General features: G+C 52.5%; 1 protein-coding gene and 1 non-coding gene across 11 annotated transcripts; both read left to right on the top strand.

The window, feature by feature from the left end:
- The first annotated feature begins 1,380 nt into the window (after positions 1–1,380).
- On the top strand, positions 1,381–20,208 carry EIF4G1 (eukaryotic translation initiation factor 4 gamma 1). Of its 10 annotated transcripts, none has more exons than XM_012097959.4 (33): positions 1,381–1,449; positions 2,270–2,326; positions 2,548–2,641; positions 2,934–3,020; positions 4,124–4,300; positions 4,533–4,632; positions 5,705–5,817; positions 6,617–6,709; positions 6,907–6,973; positions 7,256–8,077; positions 8,329–8,417; positions 8,510–8,696; positions 8,787–8,920; positions 9,043–9,201; positions 9,350–9,535; positions 9,722–9,919; positions 10,146–10,292; positions 10,500–10,736; positions 10,927–11,031; positions 11,149–11,308; positions 11,512–11,612; positions 12,192–12,294; positions 12,480–12,582; positions 12,807–13,039; positions 13,182–13,300; positions 13,430–13,602; positions 14,224–14,349; positions 14,504–14,585; positions 16,072–16,170; positions 16,283–16,417; positions 16,547–16,628; positions 16,744–16,884; positions 19,576–20,208. In XM_012097959.4, the coding sequence occupies exons 3-33, from the start codon at positions 2,582–2,584 to the stop codon at positions 19,758–19,760; spliced, it is 4,803 nt and encodes a 1,600-aa protein (XP_011953349.1). In that variant the 5' UTR covers positions 1,381–1,449; positions 2,270–2,326; positions 2,548–2,581; the 3' UTR covers positions 19,761–20,208. The 10 variants fall into 10 exon arrangements, with proteins under 10 accessions (XP_011953349.1, XP_011953342.1, XP_060260834.1 ...); XM_012097952.4 differs by having other exon boundaries at positions 9,347–9,535; XM_060404851.1 differs by lacking the exon at positions 2,934–3,020.
- On the top strand, positions 11,357–11,432 carry LOC114111353 (small nucleolar RNA SNORD66). The gene has a single exon (XR_003587423.1). It is a non-coding gene; the product is annotated as a small nucleolar RNA SNORD66 (small nucleolar RNA).
- Positions 20,209–20,268: the final 60 nt, after the last annotated feature.

Here is a 20,268-nt window from a genome sequence, read left to right as displayed (position 1 = left end):
CAGATGCTTATATCCTTTCTTTTCTCTTTTGCTTTTCACTTCTCTTCTTTTCACAGCTATTTGTAAGGCCTCCTCAGACAGTCACTTTGCTTTTTTGCATTTATTTTCCAATGGGGATAATAATACAATGCATAGTAATACAATACATTTTGTAGGCTATTGTGAAGATTAACTGAAATCAGAAAGGTCATCATTGGTGCAACATGTTTTCTGAGATTATATGTGTTTGAATACAAAGAGTTGGGTGGGAAGGAGAGAGAGAAAATAGCTTTTGCTAGGTACCTAGGCACAGTTTTAAGCACTTTCACAAGAACTAACTTTTTTAAACCTCACAATCCAATAGCGGGAAAGCAGGGTGGGTAAAAGCTCAGAATTGAGGCAGACTGCATAGTTTCAAATACTCCCATTTTACAACAAGTATTAAGTAGGGAGGTAGTAGGTACATCGCTGGGAGAGTAAGCAGAGAAATTTGGATTAAAACCAGGCTGACTCTAAGCAGTTTTGTCTTTAGTATGTCCCTTCAGGCAGTTCAAAATTTTTTGGCTGCCAGGGAGAGGTCTTGGATTTACTTATCCCATCACTATTTGAACTTTCCATGACTGATTTTAGTCCCTCCCTGGGAGTGGCTGATCTTTGTAAAAGACAAATCTAACTCCCTACTTGCTGCTGCTGCTAAGTCGCTTCAGTGTCCGACTCTGTGCGACCCCATAGATGGCAGCCCACCAGGCTCCCCTGTCCCTGGGATTCTCCAGGCAAGAGTACTGGAGTGAGTTGCCATTTCCTTCTCCAATGCATGAAAGTGAAAAGTCAAAGTGAAGTCGCTCAGTCGTGTCTGACTCTTCGCGACCCCATGGACTGCAGCCAACCAGGCTCCTCCGTCCATGGGATTTTTCAGGCAAGAGTACTGAAGTGGGGTGCCATTGCCTTACTCCCTACTTAGAATATTTCAATTCTTTTAGCGTTATCACCCAGTTTAATAGTTCTATATCTAATTTACATTATTTTCAAAGGCTACCTAATTTGTCTTTTTTTCCGTTTTTGTCCATGGTTTACTTGGCGGGACCGAGTCTTTAATGTCAGTATTCTCAACCCTCAGCCAGCACTTCGCCTAGCACTCAGTATGCACTCAATAAATGCTTGCTCAAAGTATGAATGAACCAAAGAATCGCGGAACACAGACGCGGAGACGGGTCGGCCTGGGAGTTCCAAAGTTCGGGAGGGGACAAGAGGCGGGCAGTGGCTGTCACATGATAAGGCGGGGCAAATCCCATGTGCTCCGCGGCGCCGGGCGCTGCTCCGCCCTCTGCGCCGGTCACGTGGGGCTGCCGGCTGCGCCTGCGGAGAAGCGGTGGCCGCCGAGCGGGATCCGTGCGGGGAGCCGGAAATGGTTGTGGACTACGTCTGTGCGGCTGCGTGGGGCTCGGCCGCGCGGACTGAAGGAGACTGAAGGTAAAGCCGCCATGTCCGGGCCCGACCCGGCCCCCCCACCCCCTCCCCCCGCATCCGCCGCCATCCGGGCCGGGATCGGCTACCCTGCGCCGCCGCCCCAGCGCCCTGGCCCCGCGGCCCAAGCCCGGGCCCCGGCCCGCCAGGGCCCGATCCCCGGCCCACGTGTGCCCGGCCTGGCTCGGCCTGGCTGCTGGGTGGGGGTGGGGGAGCGCGGGGCCGGAATATGCGGTCCCCGCAGGCCGGGAGGGCGCCGGGTTTCCCGGCCGCTAAGTGCCACCTCGGCCCGACCCGAGGAGGCCTCGCGGGCGCAGGCACCGCGGCTCCCGGCCCGCCGCCCCCTCCCCCCTTTGCGGCCCGGCCGCCGGGAAGTGACACGTTGTTCTTTGGCACTGGCCGGCGCTGCGCAGGGAGGGCGCAGGGGAGGGAGGCGGCGGCGGCGGGCAGGGAGGAGCCCCCGGCCCCGCCCGCCCTCCGGGCCGACCCTCACTTGCTTCAGACCGGCTCTTCTTCGGCCGCCGCCCGCCTGGCCTTTTACGGCCCGACTGCCGCCTTTCCTGGCCTCCACTGCCGGGCGGCGGCAGGCCTCGCCTCTGGCCCCGCGTGGGTGCCTCCGCTGCTACCCACGGCAGGCGTGCCTCGTGTGCCCCTGGGCCAGGCCCCGAACCCGGTGTCCCCGGGTGGGGGGTGGGGACACCACGGCCGAAGCTGCTAGCTCCGTTTGTGATCCGGGAGCCTGGTGCCAGCGAGACCTGGAATTTCCGGTCTGGTTGGTCTTGGGCCCCGCGGAGCCAGGTTGATACCCCTCACCTCCCAACCCCAGGCCCTCGGATGCCCAGAACCTGTAGGCCGCACCGTGGATTTGTTCTTAACCGAGGGGGTGAGTGAAGGGCTGTTTCAGCAGATCGAGGGGTGGTTGGAGGTGGTGAGGGTTTGACGGAGTGTTGGTGGGGACATAAGCTGGGTCTTTAATGTTCCTTTACCCCCTTGGCGCCTCCCGGGCTCATTGTGGGACCCAGCCCTTGCTTCAACCCCTCCCCCACTCCATTTGCCTTAAGTTTGTGTCCCTTTCCTTTTCTGAGCCTCACTCTTTCCCAACAGGTGCTGGGGGGACCCTGATGTGGCACCAAATGAAATGAACAAAGCTCCACAGCCCACAGGCCCCCCACCTGCCCCATCCCCTGGACTCCCACAGGTAATTAGGGAGGAATTAACAGGGACTGGGGTGGGGGTTGGGGAGACCAGGCAGCCGGGTCAGGAACAGGTTCCAACCTCTGGATTTTCCCACCCCCTTCTGTGTCAGGGCAAAGTGCAGCTTCCTGCTGCCAAATTGAGACAGGGCCCCCAGGCTGTTCCCAGGGGCTGTCTTGGGGAGGGTATATGTGGACTGTTGAGGCTCTTGCCACGGATCTGCTCCCCTTCATCAGCTTGAGTTTCTGCACCACCTGGGTTTCCCCTCTTGCTGAAATCTGGTCTCCCCCCTTCAGCCAGCGTTTCCCCCGGGGCAGACAGCACCGGTGGTGTTCAGTACGCCTCAAGCGACACAAATGAACACGCCTTCTCAGCCCCGCCAGGTGAGGGGCTGTGGGGAGGGGAGTAGGGGGCCTGGGTGGGAGCCATGTAAAGCTTAGGCCAGTTTGGGCCTAGGATGGAAACTCTGGAGGCCCTGTACCTGCCCCAGTTTCCTGACAGTTGCTATGTGTTCTTTCATGCGGCTCTGCACTTTGCACTGTTGATTACTCACGGTGGCTGGCCCCTCGGAGAGTATGTTGTTGGTGGGGATGGCATTGCTAGGGGTTCTGGTGCCTTGAGAACTGGGGGCAGCGCTTTGGGCCCTGCTGCCAACTCCTGCTTTCCTATTTCCTCCTTTTACTAGGAGGTCGCCATTGCTCCGTTCCTCATCCCTTCTTTCTCTTTGGACTGTGGGAAGAGAAACATTCCAGCTGGTTCTTACCTTTCTCTATTCCTAAATTCTTCCTCACTAAATGGGAGCGGATTCTTGTCCTGCCTCCTCATTTTTTTCCCCCTCATCACCTTGGGGATAATTCTCTTCTTTCCTGTCCCCATGTGCTCTCAGGGAGGATTCAGGTCTCTGCAGGTAATACCCCTTTGCTAATCCTGGACTCTCTCCTGGTCTCACCCTTACCCTCCTCCCTAGTCAGGGGCTAGACGCAGGGACTGGGGTTCCTCAGGGTGGGGACTTGTTGGTTGTCCAGGTCCTCAGTCTGAGGCTGACCAGTGCATGTTAGGGGCTAAATCTTGCATAGTGCCTATCTGGGAACTGGGAAAGTTGCATGTTAGCGGTTAGCTCCTCAGGACGTTAGGATGGTGCAGTGCATGCTGGGGAGTATGCTGCTGAAAAAGGCTTTACTTAGGCATGATGCATCTGGGTGTTAGGAAGCCTCTGCTAAAGGATAGCGTGGAGGAGGTGACATGAGTATGCATGGCAGGGAGGGAGTAAATATACCGAGTGCAAAGTGTGTACCTGAGTTTGGAGGGCACACGTGAGTTCAAGAGGCCACTTAACCATCAGTTGGTCAAGTGAGTCTTGGCAGTGTTGGTCCCATGTTCCAAAGCCCCTGGTACTTCTCTCCAGACTAGAGACATAGTGGAATGGCCATTTTGCTGTCCACTTCCTCCCCTGCCCAGTGCCAACTGCCTTCCTCCCTCCTGACAGCACTTCTACCCTAGCCGGGCCCAGCCCCCGAGCAGTGCAGCCTCCCGAGTGCAGAGTGCAGCCCCTGCCCGCCCTGGCCCAGCTGCCCATGTCTACCCTGCTGGATCCCAAGTAATGATGATCCCTTCCCAGATCTCCTACCCAGCCTCCCAGGGGGCCTACTACATCCCTGGACAGGTGAGGCTGGAGGCTTGGGTACTGAAGCCACACAACCTTGTCCCCGCTCCCCCACCTCCCCCAACCCGGATCCTCCAGTCCCATCTCTCCTCTAGAGGTGGGACTTTCTTCTGGTCATTGCCCAGAGTTGGCTTGTCCTGTCTTGCCCTGCATTCTCTTTGTAGTCTGATGTGGTATTCATAGCTCCCTCAACTCCTTCTCTCCCCTCCTTATCCCCCATCCCCTCCATCAGGGCCGTTCCACATATGTTGTCCCGACACAGCAGTATCCTGTGCAGCCGGGAGCCCCAAGCTTCTACCCAGGTGCAAGCCCTACAGAGTTTGGGACCTACGGTAAGCGGGGTCTGAAGTCGGAGAGTGAGTCCCAGGGAGCATTTAAACTTGCCTAATTTCTAGGACCCTTCCCAGGCCTGTCTCTTGCTCTAAAAATGATAGCGGTAGTCAGGATTGGTGCTTAATATGTAACTGGTATTGGGGGGTGGTGGGGAGAGGATTTTACACTATTGTTGAGAGTTGTAGAATCCTCCCCACATCAAGGAATATAGTTCAGGTGCTAGTTTGAGGACCTGTCAGTAAATATTCCCTGACACTTGTTCCATGGTTGGGGGGAGCCCATGTAACATGGATTTGGGAGGTTTCTGTAGCTGTTTTTCATTTATATTCTAGGAAAGGATTAGTCTGTTCTTTATGGCAGTGGTTTCCAAAATTTTTTGACCATCAGGAAAAATTTTGAGTATGTACTTCTAATACGTGTATGTTTTTGTTTGTTATACGTATGCATAATTTAAACAAATAACAATGTTGCTTGTCAAAAACAAGTGGAGGTTATGGATGATATTAAAGAATGTATCCCATTTTGGAGACCATTGCTTTAAGGAATTTTCCTCATCCTGGGCCTGGTTCATAATGTTACTTTTTGTTTCCTTGCCCCTTAGCAGAGGGCTGGAGACTGGAATTGGACTCAGGTTGAATGGAACAGGGTTGGCAAATCTGTTTTTATCATTCCCAGCCAAAGACCTGATTCTGTTTCAGGTTAAGTAGTTGCTGCTCTCTAAGAGTATATGTGTGTGTTTGCTGGGGGTGGGATGCATCCATGTTACCTTACGGGGTAGAAGAGGAACAGACATAGTAGCTGGTGTGTGGTGGGGAAGGAGTGCCTGCCTACAAGGGGTGTGTGTGTCAGTGTTAGGAATTCTTGTAAACGCAGTTCAGACTGGTTCCCCAGCTTTGACAGACACCTAATTCCCTTGGGGAGGAGGAGGGTGGGGCAGGGTAAGGGGCCGGCTATGGGTGATGAGAGGTTCTCCGGGGGCTGGGAGGCATTTGTGCTCAAGCAGGCATTTGTATGTGGTTGGGCCCTGACCCTGCCACTATTCTTCCTTTCCTTGTCCCCCCCTCCCCCAAGCTGGCGCTTACTACCCAGCGCAGGGTGTGCAGCAGTTTCCCACTGGTGTGGCTCCCCCACCTGTTCTGATGAACCAGCCACCCCAGATTGCTCCCAAGAGGGAGCGGAAGACGGTGAGTAGCAGCAAGGGGTTGTAGGACAGCTGGGAAAGCAAGGATCAAGGTCAGGCACTTTGTGGGTCAGGGAGCAGGAAGTTGAGGGAGATCTTCACCTGAGAGTAGGCAGAGAATGGGGATGTGCGAAATGCTCAGGTTGTTCTTAAGGTACTACGATTTCAGTATGGAAGAAGCTCACTAGAAGATTGAAGTGTCTGGTAGGGAAATTCTTGAGAGACCTGGGTTCTCTGTCCATAATATCTAAGTTTGGTTTTGGGTTTCTGGTGGCTTGCCTTGAAAATGGTTTGTTTTCTGTGTCCCCACCCCCCAGTCCTGGAAGCTCTTGAGGCCTCCGCCCCTGCTCAGTCCTCAAGCCCTGGGCGTGGTGCCCAGAATAGGGTGCCAGGGCTGGGGAAGCCGCTGAGTCACCCTGGCTCCACCCACTGGATCTGGGCCCTGCCCCCAGAGATCAGGCAGACTAGCCACAAGTGAGCCGGATGGGTGCTAGATGGGGGTCCTGGGCCCCCAGGCATGCAGCCACTTCTTGGGGACTGGTGGGGCAGGGATAAGGGAGGGAGGGGCATTGTGATGTACGTGTCTGCTCTGTGAGGTCAAGAGTGTCTTAGGGGTGGGGGCCAGGGCAGAGACTACAAGAGCTGCCGGATGGGTTGACAGTAGAACTCACAGGGTTTCTGGCACCCACCCACCTGCTTCCCAGTAGGGGGTGGGGGGGTTGGCTTGGAGTCTCAGGAGCGGGGCAGGGTGGAGAGGTGGGCTGCTCCTGTTTCCCACTTATCCCGTAGCTTTTTTTCCCCAGATCCGAATTCGAGACCCAAACCAAGGAGGGAAGGATATCACGGAGGAGATCATGTCTGGGGCCCGCACTGCCTCCACACCCACCCCTCCCCAGGTACTGTCTGTCCTTTGAGTGATGCCCTGACTGGGATGGCTGTTCTTCCCTGGATTCCCAGGTCCCTTGATCTTTTTCTTCAAATAAGGGATTTATTTCCCTGCTTTCCTGGATTTCTAGGCAGCTAAAGTAGAAATGGCTGTAGCAGGGTTGTGGGACTCTTCAGGGCAAACTTGGTAACCCTTTGTGTTCTGCAGACGGGAGGTGGTCTGGAGCCTCAGGCTAATGGGGAGACACCCCAGGTTGCTGTCGTCGTCCGGCCAGGTAAGTAAGCAGGTGGGGCCTGGCTCTTATGGGGAAAAGGAGTGTTGAAAATGCCAAGGAAGTAGAGTGACTTGAACTGGGTGTCAGAGAAGAATGACTTAGGTCTCAAGTATAGTAGTATTTAAGGGCAGATTGGATTTTGAGTGGGAATGAAAAAGACCTAGGGGGAGAAGACTGGTATGTGTAGGAGGGGCTATTAGGTTGGGAATGCTTGGCTGGGAGGAGGAACAACAATCACAGGGAAGGGCTTGCCTCTGATTACCTGTTCTTCCTATGGTGCAGATGACCGGTCGCAGGGAGCAGTCAGTGGGGAGCGGCCAGGGCTGCCTGGCCCGGAGCACAGCCCTTCAGAATCCCAGCCTTCGTCACCTTCTCCGACCCCGTCACCACCCCCAGTCTTGGAACCGGGGTCTGAGCATAATCTCGCAGTCCTCTCTGTTCCTGGGGACACAATGACAACAGGGATGATACAGACCTCTGTAGAAGAATCAACCCCCACGCCCCCTGAAAGTGGGGAGCCATGTTGCCTCTCTCCAGAACCCACTCCCCTCGCTGAACCGATATTGGAAGTAGAAGTGACGCTGAGCAAACCAGTTCCAGAATCTGAGTTCTCTTCCAGTCCTCTCCAGGTTCCCAGCCCCCTGGCATCTCACAAGGTGGAAATTCTTCCTGAGCCTAATGGCACAGTGCCATCTGAGAATTTGGAACCAGAGGTGGAGTCAAGCCCAGAGCTTGCCCCTCTCCCTCCTCCAGCTCGTCCCTCCGAATCCCCCATGCCTATTGCTCCAACTGCCCAACCTGAGGAGCTACTCAACGGAGCCCCTTCACCACCACCTGTGGACTTAAGCCCAGTCAGTGAACCAGAGGAACAGGCCAAGGAGGCTACAGTGTCAGTGACTCCCCCGACTGTCCTTTCTGCTACCCCAGCTGTGCCTCCTCCAGTGGCTTCCCCTGCTCAGGAGGAGGACGTGGAAGAGGAGGAAGAAGAGGAAGAGGAAGGAGAAGCTGAGGGTGAGAAGGGAGGAGAGGAACCTCTCCCCCCTGAGAGCACCCCTGTCCCAGCCCAGCTATCCCAGAATTTGGAGGTGGCAGTAGCCACCCAAGGTAAGGTGCTACTAGATGGTGGAGGTAGGGCAGCCTGGGTGTGGTTTTTTCCTTTGTTGATGGGTGAGCTCTTGGGCCATTGTGTCTGGATCATAGAAGCCCTGCAATGGAACTCTCAAGGGCTAGATTGAGGAATTGGAAATCGAGAGAGGATGTGACAAAAAAAGGGAATATTGTACAGTGACTTCTTTTTATTTTTCCCAGAGGTTGGGATACTCCTTAAGTTATTCTCACTCCTCCCCCCCAAATAGTGGCAGTGTCTGTGCCAAAGAGGAGACGGAAAATTAAGGAGCTCAATAAGAAGGAGGCTGTAGGAGACCTTCTAGATGCCTTCAAGGAGGTAAGGGAGCAGAACGTGGAAGGAGCAGGGCAGAGTGTGGGTGTGGAACAGTGGAGACAGTACAACCAAAACGGAATGTGCAATGGTTCCAGGCGAACCCAGGGGCACCAGAGGTGGAAAACCAGCCTCCTGTAGGCAGCAATCCCAGCCCAGAGCCTGAGGGCAGCAGTGTGGCCCTGCGGTCTGAGGAAGGAGAGGAGACCTGGGAGTCAAAGGAGGACAAGATTCAAAATGCAGAGAACATCCAGCCGGGGGAACAGAAATATGAATATAAGTCAGGTATGTGGAAAGAAGGGGTGAGAGGGTTGAATATGCTTGTCAGGACCCAGGAGAGAGCAGTGTGATTACTTCATCCTGTCTTCCTTGTAGATCAGTGGAAGCCTCTAAACCTTGAGGAGAAAAAGCGTTATGACCGAGAGTTCCTGCTTGGCTTTCAGTTCATCTTTGCCAGTATGCAGAAGCCTGAGGGATTGCCCCACATCAGTGATGTGGTGTTGGATAAGGTTGGTAGGCCTGAGGGAGAGTTTATGCTGGTTGGCTGACTGAGGAGGAGCCAGAGGTCCTGAAAGAGTGGTCAGTAGCTAGCCCTGTCTTGTTTCTGATACCTTTTCTGTCTTTTTCACAGGCCAATAAAACACCATTGCGACCGCTGGACCCCTCTAGACTTCAGGGCATAAATTGTGGCCCAGACTTCACTCCATCCTTTGCCAACCTTGGCCGACCAGCCCTTAGCAACCGTGGGCCCCCGAGGGGTGGGCCAGGTGGGGAGCTGCCCCGAGGGCCGGTGAGTGGGACTGGCAAGGGACGCGCTGGGGGTGTTGGCCCCAGTAGCTCATTGAGGGGTGGGGAGAAGTCTGCCCTGGAGATGTAGGCGATGGTGGTCGTTGTGCTGACTGGTTCCCTGTCTTTTCTCCCCGCTCCTTGCTTAGCAGGCTGGCCTGGGACCCCGGCGATCTCAGCAGGGCCCCCGAAAGGAGCCACGCAAGATCATTGCCACAGTGTCAATGACCGAAGATATAAAGCTAAACAAAGCAGAAAAGGCCTGGAAACCCAGTAGCAAGCGGACAGCAGCTGATAAGGACCGAGGAGAAGAGGATGCTGATGGCAGCAAAACCCAGGTACCTGCAAGTTGTGCCTTGGTCTCCAGTTTTCTTCAAGGTCTACCCTCTGAGCCAGGATGACCTCTGCCTCTGGCCATTCTCATCACTAACACCTATCCGAGTCCCCATGGCCCTCCCCCACTCCCTGCAGCCCCTGAACACGTCACTGGATTCTATGTCTTCTCTGTTCCCTCTCTTCTCCAGGACCTGTTCCGCAGGGTGCGCTCCATCTTGAATAAGCTGACACCCCAGATGTTCCAGCAGCTGATGAAGCAAGTGACGCAGCTAGCCATTGATACCGAGGAACGTCTCAAAGGGGTCATTGACCTCATCTTCGAGAAGGCCATTTCAGAACCCAACTTCTCTGTGGCCTATGCCAACATGTGCCGCTGCCTCATGGCGGTTAGTTTCCACCATTCTCTAAGCTTTGTGGTCTAGTTCTTACTTCTCGTCCTAAGCCTCTGAGTCCAGCTTCTTGGTTCCCCTCCATCCTATGCTGGTGGTGGCAGCCGGAAGGAGGCAGAGCCGGGCCAGAGGTCTTCAGGGGTCACGTAGTTGAAGACTTTTGGAGGGTTTTCCTTGCCCTGCTCTCGACTGGTCTGAATGTGACGTTCTCTTTGACGTACAGCTGAAAGTGCCCACTACAGAAAAGCCAACAGTGACTGTGAACTTCCGAAAACTGTTGTTAAATCGATGTCAGAAGGAGTTTGAAAAAGACAAAGATGATGATGAGGTTTTTGAGAAGAAGCAAAAAGAGATGGATGAAGCTGCTACGGTGAGAGAAATTCCACTCCCAGTCCCGCTGCTTCACCCAGTTGCTCCTCAGCTGCAGAAGTGGGAGTGGGGATAGTGGTGTTTGGGGGGTTCTCTGCCTTAGAATGTGAGTGCTTGTTGCTAGGTTTAGGAATCCAAGTAGTAGAGGGAAGGTTTTAACTGAGTGGCTGGTGTCTTTTTGATGTGACTGCTATCCTATGACCAACAGGCAGAGGAACGGGGGCGCCTGAAAGAGGAGCTGGAAGAGGCTCGAGACATAGCCCGGCGGCGCTCGTTAGGCAATATCAAGTTTATCGGGGAGTTGTTCAAACTGAAGATGTTAACAGAGGCAATCATGCATGACTGTGTGGTTAAACTACTAAAGAACCATGATGAAGAGTCCCTTGAATGCCTTTGTCGTCTGCTCACCACCATTGGCAAAGACCTGGACTTTGAGAAGGCCAAGGTAGGGGTCCTGGGGTACGGGCGAGGCAGGCTGAAGCACGTGGGGTCTGCCGCACACTGACCAGAACCCTTCTCGGCTGTTGTGTCGGCATGGCACTGTGTGCCCCTGAGCTGCAGTGGTAGGGCTGAAAGCCTGAGGAGCGGCGGGGTCTGTAGCTGCAGGTGACCTTGATCCCTTTGCTTCTTGCTAGCCCCGGATGGATCAGTATTTCAACCAGATGGAAAAAATCATTAAGGAAAAGAAGACTTCATCCCGGATCCGCTTTATGCTGCAGGACGTGCTGGATCTGCGAAAGGTGTGTGTTCCCTCTTTTCCACCGTCAGTCTGCTGCCTCTGACCCCACAGCCCCCACTTCCTGACACTGGTCTGGTCTTCTCTGATGTAATTACCCTGTGACTGGCTTGTCCCACAGAGCAACTGGGTGCCACGCCGAGGGGACCAGGGTCCCAAGACAATTGACCAAATCCACAAGGAAGCTGAGATGGAGGAGCATCGGGAGCACATAAAAGTGCAGCAGCTAATGGCCAAGGGCAGCGACAAGCGTCGAGGTGGCCCTCCAGGCCCACCCATCAGTGAGTTTGAGGCTGGGACTGAGTGGGGACAGTGTGAGGGGTTATGCTTTCCACTGATGACTTCTTATTAGTGCCACGTGTCTGGGCCACTGAGACCCCGTGATGGAACTGAGGATCTGAGGAAGGGAGGCTGGTGGCAGCTCCCCGGAACAGAGTTGCTGGGACTTACTTATCATTCCAGTGTGCTTTCCTTGCTGTTCCAGGCCGTGGCCTTCCACTTGTGGATGATGGTGGCTGGAACACAGTACCCATTAGCAAGGGCAGCCGCCCTATTGACACTTCTCGACTCACCAAGATCACGAAGGTAGGGGTGTATATGTTGGAAGGGATGATGGTTAGTGATGGGAGAATAAAAGAGTGGTCAGACGGGCCTTAAGCATAGGCTTGGATCTTAGTCCCCTTGCTTCCTGAAGTTGGGAAGGTGACAACTTGAGTTTTCCCCCTTAGACCAATTAGTTAGATTACTGGGCAGGACTGCCATCTCTAGGGAGTGAGTTCACATTGGTCTGAACCAGTGATCAGCACCCTGACATGTATACCAAGTCCAACCATTCTGTACTTCTATATACCCACAAGCTACAAGTGAGAGTTTTCTACATTTTTTTAATGGTTGGAGGAAAAAAGTGATACTTTGTGACAATTATTTTTATAAAATGTAAATTTCAGTGTCTATAAGGTTCTGGCACAGAGCCACAGTCCTGCCTTGTGAGTGCTGTGTGTGACTGCCCCTGTGCTACAGTGGCAGAGTCAGCTAGTTGAAACTGTATGGTCTGAAAGCCTGAAATATTTACTGGTCTAGGGTGTTTGTGACTGTGTGGTAGGGGCTGGCTGGGGGCTTTGACTGGATCAGACCCATGACTCTCCACTCGCTTTCCTTCCTCAGCCTGGCTCCATTGATTCTAATAACCAGCTCTTTGCACCTGGAGGCCGATTGAGCTGGGGCAAGGGTAGCAGTGGAGGCTCAGGAGCCAAGCCCTCCGATGCAGGTATGGAGGCCACCGTCACTGTGGTTTTTCAGCTCTCTTGAGGGCAGAGCCTTGTCTGTATGGGAGGCTTTCACTGCATAGTGGTTGGATCATAGAGGTGGTGCGTACTCGGGACTGGGGACTGAACTACCTTAGTGCCAGAACTAGGACCAGGTGTCTTTAATCTGAGTTTTCTGCTTCCCCAGCATCAGAAGCTGCTCGTCCAGCTACTAGTACCTTGAATCGCTTCTCAGCCCTTCAGCAAGCAGTGCCAACAGAAAGCACAGATAGCAGACGAGTGGTGCAGAGGTGAGGTTTCCTTGGCGTCTCTGTTCATCACACTGAGAGTGCTCACTGGGTTTTGGCTGCTAACACAAGAGTTCTTAACACCTGTAATGCTCAGAGCTTCTGACTGAGTTGGGGTGTATTCCTGCTGCCAGGAAAAAGGCCAGACAGTTGCTCAGCGTGTTTGATAGTCAAAACTGGAGTGCACCTGGGCAGTACAGGTAAGAGACGATGTGCCTATTTTCTAGGAGTAGCTTGAGCCGGGAACGAGGTGAGAAAGCTGGGGACCGGGGAGACCGCCTAGAGCGGAGTGAACGGGGAGGTGACCGTGGTGACCGACTTGATCGCGCCCGGACACCCGCCACCAAGCGGAGCTTCAGCAAGGAAGTGGAGGAACGGAGTAGAGAGCGGCCCTCTCAGCCTGATGGACTGCGCAAGGCAGCTAGCCTCACGGAGGATCGGGACCGCGGGCGGGAAGCTGGTAAGGGGCCAGGGGAGGGGAAGAGAAGAGTGTGGGCTGGTTTGGGACCAACCAGTCCGCAGACCGTGTCTTTAGGGCTTCAGACCCTGTTTGCTAGGAAGACTGGAACTGATGAATCTGTGATATGTTTTTCTCTGCTCAGTGAAGCGAGAAGCTGCCCTCCCCCCGGTGAGTCCCCCGAAGGCTGCGCTCTCTGAAGAGGAGCTGGAGAAGAAGTCCAGGGCCATCATTGAGGAGTACCTCCATCTCAATGACATGAAGGTAAGCTGTGAGAGCGGTCTGAGTGAGGGATGACAGGGTGGATGGGAAGGGGCATGTGCTGACAGGCAGGGGTGGAGGGTCTGAGCCACACAGTGACTGGCCTCCCTTCTGTGCTCTGCGCCCCCACAGGAGGCAGTGCAGTGCGTGCAGGAGCTGGCCTCGCCCTCCCTGCTGTTTATCTTTGTACGGCATGGCATCGAGTCCACGCTGGAGCGCAGCGCCATCGCGCGGGAGCACATGGGCCGGCTGCTGCACCAGCTGCTCTGTGCCGGGCACCTCTCCACTGCTCAGTACTACCAAGGGTATGATTGGCCTCTGCAGGCCTCCCGTTCTTACCTTCTCATATCTTTCTTTCCTTCGTAGGACCTGTGAACCTTGAATAAGAGTGTAGGCTCCTCAGCCATTCTGGTCAACATAAGTTTTGGCGTGGTTGGGGGTGAGCTGTCTAAGGAGAAGAAGGTGGCCTTAGTGTGAGATAGGGCTTCCCTGAATCCACCTGCAATGCAGGAGACCCCAGTTCGATTCCTGGGTCAGGAAGATCTGTTGGAGAAAGGGATAGGCTACCCACTCCAGTATTCTTGGGTTTACCTTGTGGCTCAACTGGTAAAGAATCTCCTTGCAAAGCGGGAGACCTGGGTTCAGTCCCTGGGTTGGGAAAATCCCCTGGAGAAGGGAAAGGCTACTCACTCCAGGATTCTGGCCTGGAGAATTCCATGGACCGTATAGTCTGTGGGGTCACAAAGAGTCGAACACACCTGAGTGACTTTGACTTAGTGTGAGATAATTGCCCTGTGTTTAGGAAATGTTCCTGAGGAGGGTCTTGCAGTTGATGCCTTTAGTCATGCCTTTGTTGCCTCAAAAGGAGGGCAACAAAGGAGTGCAGGCTTGTCTTAGAAGGTCCTGACTTTGAATTCCCTATGCAGGCTATATGAAATTCTAGAGTTGGCTGAAGACATGGAAATTGACATCCCTCATGTGTGGCTCTACCTAGCAGAATTGATAACGCCCATTCTGCAGGAAGGTGGGGTGCCAATGGGGGAGCTGTTCAGGTAAGCCCCCTCTGGTGGAATTGAGGGGAGGTGAAAATAAGAAGGAGAGAGAAAGGAGGTGTGGTGGGTCAGAGCCCTGGATTTAGGAACTGATGGGCTAGTATGTTGAGAGTGTGTGGGAGGCTAATTTAACAACAGAATGTTTATCTTATAGGGAAATAACAAAACCTCTGAGACCCCTGGGCAAGGCTGCTTCCCTGTTGCTGGAGATCCTGGGGCTCCTGTGCAAAAGCATGGTGAGTGAGCCTTTCAGAGGTGGTTTGTTTAGGATGTCTCTTCCCACCATGTGGTTTGGGGTGCTGGTGGTGACCCTGAAGCCTCATGGTCCTTTGGCAGGATGGTGGTGCTGGGTTGGTACCTGGGAGGGAAAATGGTGAGGCTGGCACTCTTGCTCAGACCAGTTCCTATAGTAGGTTCTGGCCAAGGCTGGAGGAGAATGAGAATCTAAGGCCCTCTGGAGAAGGAAATGGCCATCCACTCCAGTATTCTTGCCTGGAAAATCCCATGGACGGAGGAGCCTGGCAGCTACAGTATGGGGTGGCAAAGAGTTGGACAGAACTGAGCAACTGAGCACAAGGTCCTAGGCCTTTGATTGATGAATTAATTCATTCAGCTAGCCTCTTTTAGAACATTGACCACATACTGGGCAAAGTACTGTGAAACTGCAAAGGGGTGTCTGTTTGATGATGTTCACGACAAAAACTGCATTATTAAAGTTAACTGACTAGCAAATACAAAGGTGAAATGACTGGAAGGGCAAGTTGACTGTGGTATTTAGTAGTGGTGAGATGTCAGGAAGTACAGTTTTAAGAGAGTTCAGCTCTGGAACACGGAGGAGTGTCTTTGAATCAGAGAGGACTTGTCCTTTCATATTCTTTTAAGTAAAAATGTATACCAGATAGTTTCTAAGAAGTATAGAGTAATAATTCAAAAGAAAAAACATATTGATCTAGTAGTATTTCATTGACTCCAAGGTGCCATGGATTTTGTGACATTTATGCACTGCTAAGAAAGAAAAAACTTAGTCTTATTTTAAAAATGTGGTATGTCAGCTGTGAGACAACTCGATTTTAATGGTGTTAAGATGGACATTTTTAAAGTCCATGAAGTACTTTTGTCAAGAGTGGATGACATCATCCTGATTATGTTGTTGTAAAACTGCGATGGCTTCAGAACCTGTTGCCCTTTAGAGAAAACGAACTCGAAACACGGCCGTTTTCTGATTTGCGTTGGGGTTACATCTGCTTCTAAATTTTTCTGGACTTGGGAGCTGAATACTTGTTAGAAGTTGTTCTCTCCCATAAGCATTTGTTACTTGGAATAATGAAAAACTAAACTGTTTTAGAAAGAGAAATGTAGATGAGTGTGGAAGGCTTGGATGAGGTGTTTTGATTTGGTCGTTTACCTTTTGTGGTCCAGTAATTCTCTTGAGAGTCCTGCGACCTAGCTGACATTTTCCGAGAGGCTATCAGGCCATCTTCTGAGTCTCATAGCGCTGTGGTAGGTAACTTCTCGTGACTGGATGGTTATTTGACTGATGTCTTTGGTCGGTACTAGACTGTGGCCATGGGCGCACTGTTCCCACGCAGTATCTTAACATCCTGAGCTGCTTGCGGGTGTCTGGTGAGATTACAGTATGCATTTGTTAGATGATATTTGTGAAGCTGTTAGATTCTTGGAGAGAACGAGAGCTGTCTACTGAGTTGGTCTAATGTTTTCCAGGGTCCTAAAAGGGTGGGGACGCTGTGGCGAGAGGCTGGACTCAGCTGGAAGGAATTTCTGCCTGAAGGCCAGGATGTCAGTGCCTTTGTCACTGCGCAGGTTTGTGACCGGACTTGGGTGGACTCTAGCACTTGGGGCCGGCCAGTCCTCTTCTCTTCTGTTACCTCGTGTGATGCATTTGCCTCCCAAACATGGGCCTTTCTGCTTGCAGAAGGTGGAGTATACCCTGGGAGAGGAGTCAGAAGCCCCAGGCCAGAGGTTGCTCTCCTTCGAGGAGCTGCGCAGGCAGCTGGAGAAGCTGCTGCAGGAGGGCAGCAGTAACCAGCGGGTGTTTGACTGGATAGAGGTATGTTTCTCCTTGAGACTGGTGTGGAGAGAGAGACAGAAGGTGGTGCTTGGTGGGGGCAACAAGAATGGAGCCTTCCAGGCATAATTTACAACTTTTGAGCCATTTGTTTCTCTTTCTCCTGCTCAGGCCAACCTGAACGAGCAGCAGGTGACATCCAACACATTAGTTCGAGCCCTCATGACAACTGTCTGCTATTCTGCAATTATCTGTAAGAGGAGCCAGGGAGTCGGTGGGGCAAGGGTGGGTGGTTTTGGTCTTTACCTCTAGTTCTGAACCAGGCTGAGGGTGCATTATTCTACTTACCCCTGTCTTTCTCCCTATAGTTGAGTCTTCTCTCCGAGTGGATGTTGCAGTGCTGAAAGCACGAGCGAAACTGCTACAGAAATACCTATGTGACGAACAGAAGGAGCTGCAGGCGCTCTATGCCCTCCAGGCCCTTGTAGTGACCTTAGACCAGCCCCCTAGTAAGAACCAGGCCACGGGGATGGTGAGGGTGGGTGGGCTGGAGGAACTACCAGACTGTAGGGGGCAATGGTGGAAAGGGTCTCAACTGAAGAAAAGTGAGTGGTCCCTGGAGAGCAAAATATTCTCATGGTTGAGTCCTTTTCTCTCCAACACTGTTTCCTTACTGACAAGTGGAAGGAGTTAGCCTTGGCCTTGAAGGTTAATTGACTGCCTATTTTGTGCTTCCCCAATGGCTCAGTAGGTAAAGAATTTGCCTAGCAGTGCAGGAGACATGGGTTCGATCCCTGGGTGGGGAAGATCCCCTGGAGGAGGAAATGGTAACCACTCCAATATTCTTGCTGGGATGATCCAACGGCCAGGAGAGTCTGGAGGACCACAGAGTGTGGTGTCACAAAGAGACACGACTGAGTGACTAAGGTTGTACTTCTGTCACACACTGTGTACCAGGGCATTGGAGTTGGGGTATTAGCAGTGATTAAGTCAAACATAGTTCCCACATGATCATGAAGTTGGGTAAGTGTTGGAAGATGGGTCCTGCAGGATACTCTGGGAGAATTTACCTAGTCAGAGGGAATGAGTGGGAATTGACCCATGGGGACTTAAATGACAAAGGGGAAAGGGGAGACTTATATGTATATGAACTGTATGTGTAAAGGGAGGCCTTGAGGTTGAAAACATGATACAAGGTAAAAAAGGAAGGCCAGTGTGGAAGAGCACAGCAGCCAGTTGTATGTGAGGCAAGTGCATTGGAGAGATGGATGTGGCCAGGTCATGTAGGGCTCTGTAAACCATGGGATGAGTTTGGGACTTTAGCCTAAGGACAGGAAAGTTGGCCTTTGTGGAATTTTAAGCAAGGATTTTAAAAATTCTTTTTTAGTGTATAGATCATCCTGGCCATTAGTGGGAAGAGTGATTTGGAGTGGGGTGAATGTGGCTAGATCGGCTGATCGGGGCATGTTGGTAGTGGCTCAGCCTCTCTGGTGGAAATGGGGATGGGAGAGGGGTGGGCAGATTTAAGACACACCAGCCTGGGGATAGGGTGGTAGATTGGAAGTCATATATGACTCCCAGGATGGTTTTAACAGGTGAGATGATAGTAGGGACCACTGGATCAAGTTGAGTTTGGTCATACTGAGTTTGTGGTCCTGGTGGGGATGATCAGAGATGTCAGTCAGGTAGGTAGTAGGTCAGGGTATCTGATTTGGAGAGGAAGAGGTCAGGGCTAGAGGCCCATTTCTTGAGGCACAGGGCATATTAGGAGAGGGAAATGGTCTATAATGCTAGATGCTGCTTGAACAGATCTGAAAATTAGGGCCTCTGGTATGTGAAAACATGGAGGCTACCCTGGCAGAAACAGTATTTGGTAAAGCAGGGGGCAGGATCTGGATTGGAAAGGACAGGGTAATACTCCCCTGAATCAGGAAGTAAACAGCAAGTGCAGACAGATTTTTTTAAAATACTTTTATTGTTTGATTTGGCTGAGCCAAGTCTTAGTTGTAGCTTGTGGGATCTAGTTCCCTGGCCAAGGATTGAACCCAGGCCGATTGCATTGGGAGCATGGCAGTCTTAGCCTTTGGACCACCAGGGACGTCCCTAGAAGAAATGTTTGAATTCAGCTAATCCCTTGTCAAAAGACAAATCTTTTGTTTGTCTGTGAAGAGATAGTAGGTGTTAAAAGGAGGCTTGTAGTGTTTAGGTGGGAGAAGCTTAGGCTTATAAATATGGGGCAGAGTGATAGATCCATTGATTGTGTAGTCACTGGGATACGTATGCATGGGGTTTGGAAAACAAGTTTGGGATAAGTGATCAGTTGCTGCCATTGCTGAGGGATAGAGGTTGGAGGCTGTCTCACCATAGCCTTGGTTGTGGCTTTGAGGGTGTGTGCCTGAGGAACATCCTGACTTGCAGTTTCTCTTAGATGGTCAGTCGGTGTTTCACGAGGCCTGGACTCTAGATTCTATGCTGTATTCAAAAGAAATGTAATCAACTTCTCAACCTCCTTTTGCTTTTAAGAATGTACTGTTTGGAAAGACTGGCAGTGCATGTGGGGAATGGAATAGATTATGTTCTGGGTTGTACAAGTGCTTTGGAAGGCTGACTGAAAGCTCAGGGCGAGGGAGAAGCAGAGCAGAGAGGGTGCTTGAATTGAGCCTAAAGGAATTCACTAGGAAGGTGATAAAAGGTGACAAGAGAAACAATGTTCCTGGCAAAGGATACATCACACGTCAGAGTGTCAAGGCCAGAGAGGGGGTGGATATATGTTCAGGAGATGTGTGGAAAGTAAGAGAAAATTAGGGTCAAGTTTGTCAGAATTTGTAAAATGGGGCCAGAGGTGGGGTTAGTGAATGTTCCAGGCTATACCCTTGACTTTTGTGAGAGATATGTCTCAGCCTTTTGTGATGCCTCAAATTCAGGAGTACCAATTCTGCAGGGAGAAGCTTGAAGCTGCTGAGGTGAGGCTGGGCAGGTTTGTACCTTTTGGCCAAGTGACTCAGTCTTGCGAACCAGTGTGTTAGATCATGAGATTAGCATGGTGTCAGAGACCTAGTCACTCTGGAATGGCCAGACACACAAATGTCAGCATGTCAGGGCCTTGTTTCAACAGTGGCGCTTAGGGGTGGGATTCCTGGATGGTGGGATGGGGTGCTTATGGACAGCATGCCTCTAACTGCTGTTCTACCTGCTTGCAGACCTGCTTGGGATGTTCTTTGACGCGCTGTATGACGAGGACGTGGTGAAGGAGGACGCCTTCTACAGCTGGGAGAGTAGCAAGGACCCTGCTGAGCAGCAGGGCAAGGGCGTGGCCCTAAAATCTGTCACGACTTTTTTCAAGTGGCTTCGTGAGGCGGAGGAGGAGGAGTCTGACCACAACTGAGGGTGGGTGGGGCCGGGGACTTGGAGCCCCATGGACACTCGGATGGCCAAGCCAGCCGCCTGGACTGCAAGGGGGGTGCGGCAGCAGCGGCGGCGGCGGCAGTGGGTGCCTGTAGTGCGATGTTGTCTGAGCTAATAAAGTGGCTGAAGAGGCAGGATGGCTTGGGGCTGCCTGGGGCCCCCCCTCCAGATGCTGCCAGGTGTCCCTTTCCTCCCCCCGGGGCACAGAGATATATTATATATAAAGTCTTGAAATTTGGTGTGTCTTGGGGGGGGCACCACCGCCTGCCCCTGGGGTCCTTTTTTTATTTTCTGAAAATCACTCTTGGGACTGCCGTCCTCGCTGCTGGGGGCATATGCCCCAGCCCCTGCACCACCCCTGCTGCCTGGGCAGGGGGAAGGGGGGGCACGGTGCCTGTAATTATTAAACATGAATTCAATTACGCTCACTGCCTCTCTGCTTTATGGCCTGCTCCCTCTGGAGGAGTCTGGATAGGTGGGCAGCCTCC

Source organism: Ovis aries, chromosome 1 (assembly GCF_016772045.2).
Source record: "Ovis aries strain OAR_USU_Benz2616 breed Rambouillet chromosome 1, ARS-UI_Ramb_v3.0, whole genome shotgun sequence".
NCBI lineage: Eukaryota > Metazoa > Chordata > Mammalia > Artiodactyla > Bovidae > Ovis > Ovis aries.
Note: the sequence above shows the minus strand (reverse complement) of the source record. Positions and strands in the feature narration are given on the sequence as shown.

Excerpts from the sequence above, each read along its gene's own strand:
- EIF4G1 (XM_012097952.4), top strand. The coding sequence starts at position 2,582 with ATGAACAAAGCTCCACAGCCCACAGGCCCCCCACCTGCCCCATCCCCT. Across the intron at positions 11,309-11,511 it reads CCCTCCAGGCCCACCCATCA|GCCGTGGCCTTCCACTTGTG; the intron begins GTGAGTTTGAGG and ends TTGCTGTTCCAG. Across the intron at positions 14,350-14,503 it reads CCAATGGGGGAGCTGTTCAG|GGAAATAACAAAACCTCTGA; the intron begins GTAAGCCCCCTC and ends TTTATCTTATAG.